The sequence below is a fragment of the Anolis sagrei genome, chromosome X, assembly GCF_037176765.1.
Source record: "Anolis sagrei isolate rAnoSag1 chromosome X, rAnoSag1.mat, whole genome shotgun sequence".
NCBI classification, from domain to species: domain Eukaryota; kingdom Metazoa; phylum Chordata; class Lepidosauria; order Squamata; family Dactyloidae; genus Anolis; species Anolis sagrei.
Genome location: NC_090034.1, coordinates 19,439,791 through 19,452,650, shown reverse-complemented (window position 1 = coordinate 19,452,650; position 12,860 = coordinate 19,439,791). Strand labels below are relative to the sequence as shown.

Genomic DNA, 12,860 nt, shown 5'->3' with positions numbered 1-12,860 from the left:
AAATGAGCCCCCCCCCCCCAGGGAAATACGGTAGTTTATAAATAATAATAATAATAGTATTGACAGTGTTTACATATATGGCTAAGGGAGTTTGATTTCCTTGTCTTTGTGAACTAGCAGAACATTGATCCTTGCTATGTGGAAAGTACAGTAGATGATGCACACTATATATTAATCTATGTTTTACTTTTTCCTTGCTTTTATTCTTTCCTCAGTGTAATGTGCCTGAAGGTGGTCTTGTCCCCAAATCGCTGTATCAAACAGATGAAGAGCCGGAGATTTCTGACCACATACGTCTCTGGACGGAAACCATCTACCACTCTGCAAATGTTTTCAAAGGGGCTCCCCATGAGGTAGGATGGGAGGACAATCTAGTTAGTAAAAACGTTTGAAGGCGTAGCAGCCAAACCACTGGCAGTGCCTGATTTCTTCTGATCAGGGCACCCTTCCAAATAAGTTTCCCCCCTTGCGGAACCCTAACTCTGTCCCTAAGCATTGGACCAGACATTGCTGCATCAAGTTATTGGATTGGTTTTTTAATGTGAGCATTTTGTAGAACACTAATGTGCCTGAGCACTGCCTCTTCTCTCTGTGCAATCCAGATAGTGGTGGAGATCTTGGAAGGGGAGTCCGTAATCACCTGGGACTTCGATATCTTGAAGGGAGATGTAGTCTTCAGCCTCTTCCATTCCAAGCGAGCACCTGAGACCAGCCGGAAGGAGCCTGCTATGCCCAATGCATTGTCCACTGGGGATAACGTCCAGCTGATCGGCAAGAGCTGGATGCTGGGAGTGGACTATAGCCGCGTGGAGTCTCCCCTCACCTGCCGGGAAGGTGAAAGCATACAGGTCAGTGGGGTCTCTCTGTCAGTTCACTTGCACTGGGCCTGTAATCAGTATCTAATAGCAATTTGTTCCCAGAAATTCCATCTTGAGCTTGGAGCATTTGAACAACCATTGCAGGTGGCCATGACCAAACACCTACAGTCAGCCTACACATTCGCTGGGATTCCTGCTAAGGTGTGGGGGGGGGGGGGGAAACACCTCCCCACCCCCCCCCCCACCCCCGCTACACACACACACTATTTATTAACCTGAGATAACATCTCTTTAGGAATCTCCAGTGTGATTCAACAGCCAATGTGATTCTACAGCCATATATTGGCCATTGAATCACTCTGGAAGACCTTGAGAGAACGTATTAATAAAATCTGATTAATTTTAATCAAATCCCTTGCCCTGAGACACCAAATTTGGCCATGGTAGTTTGCACCTTAGTGTCATCCCACTTAGACTACTGTAACACTCTATTCCTGGGACTGCCTCTGAAGATGATTCAGAAGCTTCAACTGGTTCAGCGATTGGCAGCCAGATTACTAACTGGAACCCTGTACAGGGAGAGATCCACTCCCATGTTCTGGCAGCTCCACTGGCTGCCCGACTGCTTCCCGGCTAAATACAAAGTGCTGGTCTTTGCCTTTAAAGCTGTAAACGGATTGAGCCCAGCCTATTTAACCAATTGCATCCCCTCTTACAAACCAGCTTGGGCGCTGCAATCAGCAGAGGAGGCCCTGCTCTCAGTCCCACCCCAATCTCAAGCACAGCTGGTGGGAATGAGAAAAAGGGCCTTCTCCGTGATGGCCTCCCCCCCCCCACTTGTGGAACTCCCTCCCTAATAAACCAAAGCTGTCCCCCTCCCTACTCTCCTTCAAAAAAACAACTGAAGACTTACTAGCATATGGAGAGGAGGAGGAGGATTAGACAATGAGCGATCACTACCGGACCTCTGGTTGAGAACTATTATCGTATCCAGGCTCTTCTAGTCCATGTTAGCCCAGTTACCATCACTGGCCACACAACCAACCCACACAACATTGTGAACTCTAGTTGGCTTCTGTAAATCAATGTGGATGTTTTAAGTTCAGATTTTATGTCATTATATAATTATTGTTTGATTACATTTGGTTTAATTTATTGATGTTAGTTCTAATGTTGTTTTCATATGTGAGGGTTTTCTGGGATTATTATGTCGATACTTGTTTGTTCTATGGAGGCACTGAATGTTTGCCTTTGTATGTTTGGATTTAACCTGAGTCCCCCTGGGGAGATAGGGTGGAATATAAATAAAGTATTATTATTGTTGTTGTTGTTGTTGTTGTTGTTGTTATTATTATCAAATATGTAAAAATGAAAGCCGCAAACCTGGAGAGTCACCTGTACTTCTTATGTGCTGTTTTGGGATTTTCTTAATATATTTTTTGAAAATTTTCAGGATGCTATCCTTAGTTACTTTCATCTTTGTTCCTTCCCTCCTAACAGATAGAGAAATGAACCCCAGGGAGCATGGAGACTTTCTATGTTAAAGCACAATATGCTCTGAATGCATTGGCCTCACCCCTGACACTGGGGAAAACCGTTGCACAAATATTAGTTCTCTGTATGTGTCCAAAGTGTCTTCCATTAGGGAATCTTTTTGGCCTCAAAATATCTACTTGCATATCTGTCATGGGACAAGTTTGAAACACCGGGTCAAGCTTCACCATAACCCCATGTGAACCAAAAGCGCTATTTGGAATACACCCAATATCTTTCTTTGGCAGCAAGCTTCAGGAAAGATTAAATATCAGCCAGGAAAACTGCCTGTCAGGAAAGCTTGTCTGTCATTTTTAAGAATGTTGTTGAGGAGTTCCCGATAATCTTCAAAATAACTCCTGAGACTACAATTTGAAAAGCTGTATTTGACCATTTTGGAAGATAGGGAAAACACAGGCTGCTTCCTGTGTTGGAGAGCTCAGCTCAGTTAACTGGGATGTATCAGTGACAGACAGCCAGTTGACACCTGTAGATGTCTTACAGGATTCCTATGATACGTTCCCGAGTTCAACTTCACTTGAGGCCTTTTTGCAGTTTTGCTGTGGCTGTCGTTTCAATATGCCAAAAATGAAGATAGCATTGGAAGACCTTGACAGAACGTATTAATCAAATCTGAGGATAATCAAATCTGTAACAAAAACAATAACAACAACAAATCTTTATTTATATTCCCCCTTTCTCCTTCACGGGAAGCAAAGCTGCTTACAACATATTAAAATCATGTAAACAACAATCCAACAAACAAAAACTGATTAGCAAAACGGGGCCTTGTCCATGCCTCTTACCTGCATTTCTCATCCTCTGTTGCTTTGCAGGGTTCCCACGTGACTCGCTGGCCAGGCTTTTATATCCTTCAGTGGAAAATGCACAGCCCAAGCCCCTGTGCTGGGAGCAGCCTCTCTCGGGTGGACGATGTCCTGGCCACGCTCCAGGTCTCCAACCACAAGTGCAAGATCATGTATTACTACGAAGTGTTGGCTTCCAAGGAGTTCAGGTAGGAGGGCTCTTGGGAGGCGGTCTCTTGTGTGACTTGCTATGCAGAAGCCATCAGGTGCTTTTTGGTTCTATTCTAGAAAGCAACGGGCCTGTCTCGCTTCCCTCATTCCCTGTGTCCTAAAGCTCATGTTGTGTCGAATGATGCTTTGCTTTACTTCTGAGCCCATAAACTTAGTGTTATGCTCCAGAATGCCTGTTTAGAGACATTCTCTGATTAATTCAGAGACAGCGCTGAGTTTTTTGTTTTGCTCTGCCTATTTGATTCCTTGGGCTATTAGCAACTGTCTTCGACTTCTGCTTTCGTTATCAATGCGTGTTTTCCGTACTATCGAAATGCACTCATCTGAATATTTGTAGCAGGATGGTATCCCACTATGCTCCTGTTAACAGAGCTCACTTTCCACAGAATATTTCAGTTCTGCCCTTTTGAATGTTCTCTTCCAAAGTGGATGGATTATTTCAGTAGCACGTATGTGATTCCCTGTCTTTGTCATTCACTCTTCTGCCTGGAGCAAGAATAGTTTTAGGGGAGAAGTGATGCTGGTGTACAGCTTTAACTTTCCCCATTAGCTATTTTTTTGTGTTGTCAAAGGTTTTCATGGCTGGAATCACTGGGTTGCTGTGAGTTTTTGGGGCTGTCTGGCCATGTTCCAGAAGCATTCTCTGCTGATGTTTCACCCACAACTATGGCAGGCATCCTCAGAGGTTGTGAGGTCTGTTGGAAATTAGGCAAGTGGAGTTTATATATCTGTGGAATGTCCAGCGTAGGAGAAAGAACTCTTTTCTGCCTAGGTCAAGTGTGAATGTTGCAATTGGCCTTGAATTGCCTTGCAAGTTCAAAACCTGGCTGTTTCCTGCCTGGGGGAATCCTTTGTTGGACATTTTTGTTTGTTTCCCACTTGCCCAGGCAGACAAGAGAGCTTTCTCCCACCCTGAAAATTCACATATATATAAACCCCACTTGCCTAGTTTCCAACAGACCTCACAACCTCTGAGAATGCCTGCCATAGATGTGGGCGAAATGTCAGGAGAGAATGCTTCTGGAACATGGCCATACAGCCCAGAAAACTCACAGCAACCCAACTATTTCTTTCTTCGCGACTTTTCCGGCAGTCTTTTCCAACACAGCTTCAAAACCAAAATGTTAAGTAGAAAAAAGTAGAGGAAAAACAATCCCTGGGTGGGGGAGATAAAGAGCAAAGTGGTCTCCTGTTTGCTAAATCTTTTCTCTTTGCACAATAAAAATTCAAACAAGAGCATACATCCTATGTGCAAAGTTGAATATGCAGTGCTGGCCCCATGTTGTGGCTATACAACTGTAACAAAGCAGAATGTGTATGGAAACGCAGCCTGCTTTAGCACTGCCAAAACATGATTGAGTTGGAGGGATTGTTGATTGTTCATCGTGCTGTTGTGACCCGAAATGACCAGAGCTGGTTCTGCTTTGTGAATAGCCTTCATTGATTAAAGCCATCTTTCTGAAGGTGGTAAGATTTGTGAATGTCAGCTGAATTCTCTTAGGGCACTTTGGGAGCCAGGATGGATCCTGTAATAATAATAATAACAATAAACTTTATTTATACCCCGCTACCATCTCCCAAGGGACTCGGTGCGGCTTACATGAGGCCGAGCCCACAGTACATCAATGATAAAGCAATAACAACAATCAATACAAACAATAAAATAAAACTCATAACAAAAAATAAACAATAAACAATAGCAGTAACACAACGACATTTAAAACCTATGGCTGGGCCAAATGTAATAATTAAAATGTAAGAATAATGCTGAGCATCAACAGATGAAATATGAACTAGGATAGTGTTTTCAGAGAGGGACGGGGCGTGCAGACATTCCTAGATCAATAGTAAAGTGCATTTCGAGGACATATTGCTGGGAGTTTCCTTATTCTGGGAAGGCACACTGGAACAACCACATTTTCAGGTTCCTCCTAAAGACTGCCAAGGTTGGGGCATGCCTGATGTCCTTGGGGAGTGAGTTCCAGAGTTGAGGGGCCACCACCGAGAAAGCCCTCTCCCTTATCCCCACCAATCGCGCCTGCGAAAGAGGTGGGAGCGTGAGCAGGGCCTCTTCAGATGATCGAAGGGATCATGTGGGTTCGTACACAGAGATGTGGTCACGCAGGTAGGAGGGTCCCAAACAGTTCAGGGCTTTGTAGGTAAGAACCTGCACCTTGAATTGGGACCGGAAAATGAACGGCAGCCAGCTCTTTAAACAGGATGGCAGCCAGTGGAACTCTTTAAACTGTACCAGTGGAGAACAATGTTTTAATGCACCTGAAAGCATTCTGGGTGTGTAAGAAACTCTTTCTTTCTTTCCCAGGGGGTCCATGACAAGCCTGGAATCTTGCAACAGTGGCTTTTCACAGCTGAGTGGAGTGACCACATCTTCCAACCAATCCCAGAGCAGCTCCCTGATTTCTAGATAGCACCATCTAGGAGCAGCTTAAAGATGAAGGAGAGAACTGCTAGGACCAGATGCCTTTCTCAGGGCTGACCTGACCTGACCCTCGATGGAGCCAAAGAGCCCTGAATGATGAGGCCTAGGAAGGGCCATCCGGAGAACCACAAATCCGGACCTGATGGGAGCTGCTTGAAGTTGTCATTTTTTTTCTCTCCCTGGGAATAATTCCCAATCTTGAAAACTGGGGATTGGGTATGAACAGACCTGTGCATTAGAATGCATCATATCACTTTCTGGGTTTTTTTTTTTTTTTTTTTGCATGGATTTTACACGATTCCTATGGTTAAAGGGCTCTTTCCTGCTGGCATAACTCTACACAGACGTGGAGCTATGTGGCATTGCCTTACCTACTAGGAGACTGCGGAGCTGTCTTTTCTCGTGTAGCAAAAAAATTAACCTTGGGACATTTTTGTGGTGCCATTTTAAACAAGGCGCAGAAGGTTCCTTGGTAGCAGGGCTAAGATGCGGAACGCTACTGTGTACCTGAATAGATTTGAGGCGAGGGGAGGGATAGACCAGACTTCTATTAGGAAAGTTAATCTCAGCTGTTACAGGGCTGGCTATTGCCGTCTTCTATCCTTTGGCCCCTGTGAATGGGCCAGAAAGATACACACGTTTCCCTGCACTGAAATAGCTTCTTTTCTTAAAGGAGTCAGCCCTGATTGCCCCCCTTTCCTTCCTCAGGTCTATGAGCAATAAATGAGTCGATCTCGGCCCCGTCCCTGGTCTCAGGGCTAGTAAGCGGGTGCCATGACCAAGGGCTACGCAAAGCAATATTTGATTTCTACAGGCACAAAAGCTCTTCTGCCGTGTCGGAGAAGCTGCTGTTATTTATTTTTGGAAGCAGGAGCTATAACACAAGCCAGGGGGGTGGGCACTTTAAGTGTGTTTGTGGCCAAGTGCGAGTGTCTTATAACCTATATTCTCAAGGCGTATTTATTCCAGTAGGATTACAGCATAATAACGTATTTGTAATGTATTTTATAAGTCAATAATTTATTAATGGATATTCCCACTCTTTTCTGTGCTGGGACAGGAAAGAGATGAGTGTGTGTGTGTGTGATCACCTTCAGCTTTATAATGTTTTGCAGAAACGTGGTTTAGTAACCGATATATTTGGAGCTCCGTTACACAGAATTAACCGCACGGGTCTCCCCAATTTAATTGCTTGCATCTAAGAATTTGGTTTTAAGTCTTAACAGGAGAAACCGCTCTGTTGAAGAAGGCTGTGAATTATCAATAGTTTTTTGTTTTGCTAAGTTACTGATATTCTGAAAACAGCATTAAGTACTGAGCACATATCTGTATCTAGCAGGCATTATGTGATTGCTCTGTGCAGTGAAACTATAGGCTGAAAAGCTCTCTAAATATGGGCTCTTTTAGGCAAAGTTATTTTTCTTGCAGCTGGGGTTATTTAATGAGATAGCAATCCAGTTCTGTTTCTAAATGCTTTTACTGTGTTTCCTATAATCCAATGCTTTTCTAGGATGGGAAGGGGACATTAACCTGGGCTAGTCATTTCATCAAGGTTTCACTATTTCTCTCTGCATAAGAGTGGCAGGGAATTAGCTTCCCAAGCTTCCCTTGAAAGTCTCGTTCCCAGCACTCATTAATTTAAGCACTGATCATGAGCATGATGACTCTCGCATTGACTACGAACCTGGGAGAAACTTGATCCCAAATATGATTGAATTATGGAGGATATTCCATAGTCTAAATGGAAATAGCCTATAACTGGACTGTACTTCTTCTGTTTTCTCCAAGTCAATTGGAAATGTAATACAAAGACAACTCCCTGCTCTTCCTATAAATGGCTCGGTATATGAATATTGAACTTACCTTGTTGCCTCCATCTTATAATTAGGAGCCCCCGGTGGCACAATAGGTTAAACCCTTGTGGCAGCAGAACTGCTGACCAAAAGTTTGACAGTTTGAATCCAGGGAGCGGGGTGAACTCTCATGTCAGCTCCAGCTTTAATAATAATAATAATAATAATAATAATAATAATAATAATACTTTATTTATAACCCTCTCTATCTCCCCAAGGGAACTCAAAGAAAACCCTATGAAATTTATGGGATTGGCAAATGTTTTGAAAGCACATAGAGCAGATCCATTGGCTCAATGCAAGTTTGTAAATACCATTTGATTCAGTGCATCTCAAAAGTTGGGACTAGCAGATGGCTTTAGGACAAATAATTCCTCTACTAACCCTCATCCTGTCCTTTCCCACATAGTAGGCATTGTTGTGACCAATGCAATGGAGTGCAGTTTTATCAGAGCATTTCTCAGCGCAGGATCGCAGGACTCTGCCAGAAGCTAGAAAAAGATTTGTGCTAAGCCTATGCAAGTGACGGTGAAGTAAGTTTTATTTTTCAGGGTATGAGATTTGTATCATTAGGTTCCGGCACAGCACTAGATTATTCCTAGTTGTAGGTTCCGCAATGATTTATAGTGCATGCTTTGATGAACATGGAGCCAGTTGGGATAAAGCTTGCATAAGGAGATTATCCTCCTCCCTTTCAGGACTTGGGTTTGGGATCGCTTGGTGGAATGGATTCATGACAGGATTGGGAAAGACCCAAGTATTTATTAGTACCATCTCTGAGAAACTTTTGTGATGCTCTGTCCAAAGATGTTGACCGGAGACATAGAAGGAAGGGGTGAGGGGTTGGTTTTTATGGGAAGAGCCTTTGAGGCCATGCGTACATCCTTTTACTTCAGTTTCCATTAGACTAGTTAGCAGTGTGGGTTTGGAGCTGTGTGGAAGAACAGAAGTGCTCCTAGAGTAAGGGCTTCTACTGCTACCGGTCCAAATACATTGTACAATGATTCCATCTTTTCCTCCCCAAATGCCTTGATCAGCAAGTACTTTTTACTGGTGAACCTTAAAGATGCAAAATGGGAGTATAGTAGCCATTCCTAAAGTGGATTCCTCAGCCTAGGTTCTTATGTAGAGATCTATTTCATATTTAAGATAGGCTCAGAGTAAATCTGGGGAGCAGGTAGGTTCAGGCTGTGGGTCCTGATGCTGATATGTGCAGATTATATGTTGAAATTAAGTGCCAAATGCATTAAACTGTCTCTGATCCTATTAGACTCCTCTCCTTTCCCTTTTGTTGCATGAAGAATTGTCTGAACCATTATACTGTGACCTTTAACAAGCAAAAATATATATATAGGGGGGAAATACTGTATAAATAACTAACCATGTTACGAGTATGGTAAAGGCTATCTTAAGAAGGACATTTTACGGAGAATTTGCAAATAGTGCACTTGTCTCTCAGTAGAGCTGCTCAGTTTAATCCCAGATTATATATGTCTGTATCCACAGGCATTTAACTGGTGCCAGTATAATTACGAGGCAGCTTCAACAAGAATTTTGAAAGCACCAACAACAATATACTGGCATTTGTTTCCTCTTTTAATGGACACTCCTTCCTATTAGCAAAAAATAAAAGTGGTGTTCAAAATGCTTTTTGTATGCATGTTGGTAAGTCAACAAATGTGACGCAAAAGCTATGGTTGGTGGCATCACGGCCAGGGACTGGATGTTACTAATGTCTTTCTGTTTTCCATTTTTGCTGTAATTTAAAAATAAATCATCTGGAAAGGAGTTGTTTGAATTTACGAGTGGTGGGTTAAGGGGGTTGTTTCTGTTGGAACTTTGGTTCACTGCTTCGAGTCTCCTTTTGGGACAGAAAAAGGAGGATATAAGGAATGATGATGATGTCTATAGGTATCCATTTGGTCCCCAAAATGAGGCCTTTTTATTTTTAAAACAAACCCAAAATGGTCTTAATGTTTTTGCATGCCATCCACACATAGAATAAATGAGAGGTACCCAATGGGCCATCGTCTCATTGGCCTTGCCAGCAAAGCATTGAAATGATAGTAATCCATCCTAAAGACGAAGGTTTGAGGAGGAAAAGGCACTGCTCCTACTCTGCACAACTATCTTTCCATCACAGCTTATTCCCCCAGTAAGGCTTTATCCTATGGCTGTGACTTGCTTGGCTCGCTGTACATCCTTGATGATAATAATAATAATATACTTTAATACACAATAATATAATAATATACAACTCTGTGGCCCAGATGATTCACTGGAACTTACGGTATGTTACAAGTATCACCTGCCATCAGTAAAGAATTGGTGGGATCATAAACCCGCAAAGGTTGTGGAAAATGAACATGCAAAAATACTGTGGGACTTTCAAATCCAGACAGAAAGATTTGGAACACAATGCACCAGACATCACGATTGTGGAAAAGAAAAAAGTCTGGATTATTGATGTCGCCATTGAGGAAAAACAACAGGAAAAACTCAGCCTCTATCAAGACCTCAAAATCGAACTGCAAAGGCTCTGGCATAAACCAGCGCAGGTGGTCCCAGTGTTCATTGGCGCACTGGGTGCCATGCCAAAAGATCTCAGCCGGCATTTGGAAACAATAAACATCGACAAAATCACGATCTGTCAACTGCAAAAGGCCACCTGACTTGGATCTGCGTGCATCATTCGAAAATACATCACACAGTCCTAGACACTTGGGAAGTGTTCGACTTGTGATTTTTTGATACGAAATCCAGCATATAGATCTCATTTGCTGTGACATACTGAGCTTTGTGTCAATAATAATAATAATAATAATAATAATAATAATATACTTTATTTGTATTCTGCTCTATCTCCCTGAGAGGACTCAGAATGGATTACAGAGTACATATATGGCAAACATTCAATGCCATTATACAATTAACAACAAAGACTGACCGTACATAAAAAGGCTTCTCTCTTTTCTATCTCTGGCATCTGGAGGCTGTGCTAGATTTGGCCATGGTGAGGTGCTATTGTTCCATGTTTCCACGGTGAGGAGCCTGGTATCCATGGATGCCTTCCTGATCGAATTGCCGGTGTCTTCAGGGGCGCCTTATACCTCCCCGCCAAAGCAGTACCTATTTACCTATTCGCATTGCTGTTTTTGAACTGCTAGGTAAGCAGAAGCTAGGGCTGACAGCGGGAGCTCACCCTGACCTGCAGCTCTCCAAAGGAATAACCTGCCAAGGAAGGCCAAGGTACATATTATGACGAGGCTGGCAAGATGAGTGTTGCTGCTGTTTAAAAGAGGAAAACAACTCCAAATACAGAAGACTAGCTACAACCTTCATTCATGCTTTCTGCAGAAAGGCAAGAAAATCTGGGAGAGGACTCACAGCAGCCTAGTTTTATCTAAAGCATGCAAACTTAAAGAGGGATTTATAAAGTTGGGTTCTTCTCCATTTACCTAAAGTGTCGTGACTGCTAAAATATCCATTGCATCACCTAAAATTATACCACACTACTCACTTCTATCTGAAAATTATGAAAAAGGAGGTGTATGTCTATAAATGAAGCCTTGTCATTTAGATATTGTGGTTTTTTCTACCTTCTAGGCAGCATCTCTGTTATATATAAGCCAGTTTCTACTGGTCTGGGGAAAGGAATTTGAACATTCTTATCTAAAAAGCCCCAGCTTCTGCCAACCTAGCAGTTCGAAAACATGCAAATGTGAGTAGATCAATAGGTACCGCTCCAGCGGGAAGGTAACGGTGCTCCATTCAGTCATGCCGGCCAAATGACCTTGGAGGTATATACGGACAATGCCGGCTCTTTGGCTTAGAAATGGAGATGAGCACCACCCCCAGAGTCAGACATGACTGGACTTCATGTCAGGGGAAAAAACTTTAGATTTACCTATCTAAAAAGTAATATTTTCCTCTGTGTGGTCCTTTGGAAACTTCTCTGTTTCTGACTTTGGCTATTTGAAAAGATAATTGGAACTGAAATATGCTTCTCTTTCTGTATGCACATGCTTTGTCTGTGGCCAAAAGGTACCCCAAAGGACATCTAGTCCAACCTCCTTCCGCCAGGCAGGAATGCAAGCTAAAGCACGGTCAGTACTATCACAAAGTTGACAATTAATTTTGGTGGGAACAAAGCTTTTGGAGAAAACACCAACTATACTGTTCTGTAAAACTGAAGAGGGAAGGATAGTAGAGGCCAAGATGAAGTACTTTGGCCACATCATGAGAAGAAAGGGAAGCTTAGAGAAGACAATTATGCTGGGGAAAATGGAAGGAAAAAGGAAGAGGGGCCGACCAAGGGCAAGATGGATGGATGGTATCCTTGAAGTGACTGGATTGACCTTGAAGGAGCTGGGGTGGTGATGGTCAACAGGGATCTCTGGTGTGGGCTGGTCCAAGAGGTCACAAAGAGTCGGAAACGACTGAACGAATGAACAACAAAACTGAAGAATGAGAATTTGTTCATCAACTGAAATTTCTACGAAGGTCAGTTCTCGCTGGGCATCCTTGACAGAATCAGTATCCTGTTGAGCTGCTGAAGTTATACAAATGTAGTTTGGTTCCGTGTTTATGCGTCATTTGCTGCAATGTCGGGCTTTCTCTGTGGTGGCCCCCCGGCTGTGGAACTCCCTCCCTAGGGATATTAGATCAGCCCCCTCCCTCCTGACTTTCCGAAAAAGAGTAAAAACTTGGCTCTTCGAGCAAGCATTCGGAACCCCGAAGTAAACAGACAAACTAGAGTTTGAAATTGACCCAGGAAAGGCCAAGACAATGTAACGGATGAAGATTTGAACGAGAGGACATAGTTTCTTTTTAAATTGTTTATTATGCACTGTCGTTTATGTTTAATTGCACTTGATGTTTTTGCTTTATCAATGTATGTAATTTGTTTCGGTATCAAATTGCGCAGTGTATACCGCCCTGGGTCGCCTTCGGGCTGAAATGGGCGGGATAGAAATAATGTAAATAAAATAAATAAATAAATGTCGGTCATGTGCTTCAGTCACATTATGCTCTTAGTTGTTTTCCCATGTTTCATTGTGCATCACCCTACAGATGGAGAAACGCCAGTCTTTCCTTTGGAGAATAATTCCATGCTGCTGTATTGTATGGTGGGCACATGTCCGAGATGCGCAAAAGAAAGGTGTTGATGTGAGACAGT

General features: G+C 42.9%; 1 protein-coding gene across 2 annotated transcripts in view; it reads left to right on the top strand.

Annotated features, from left to right (window-relative positions):
- The window catches only part of SEC14L5 (SEC14 like lipid binding 5), a 59,297-nt gene extending 49,828 nt beyond the window's left edge, over positions 1-9,469 (top strand). For both annotated transcript variants that reach the window (XM_060786578.2, XM_060786579.2), the window contains 4 exons: positions 216-353; positions 603-848; positions 3,188-3,366; positions 5,712-9,469. In XM_060786578.2, coding sequence (XP_060642561.2) covers positions 216-353; positions 603-848; positions 3,188-3,366; positions 5,712-5,817 — 669 coding nt within the window. In that variant the 3' untranslated portion in view covers positions 5,818-9,469. The remainder of the gene's footprint in view (positions 1-215; positions 354-602; positions 849-3,187; positions 3,367-5,711) is intronic.
- Positions 9,470-12,860: the final 3,391 nt, after the last annotated feature.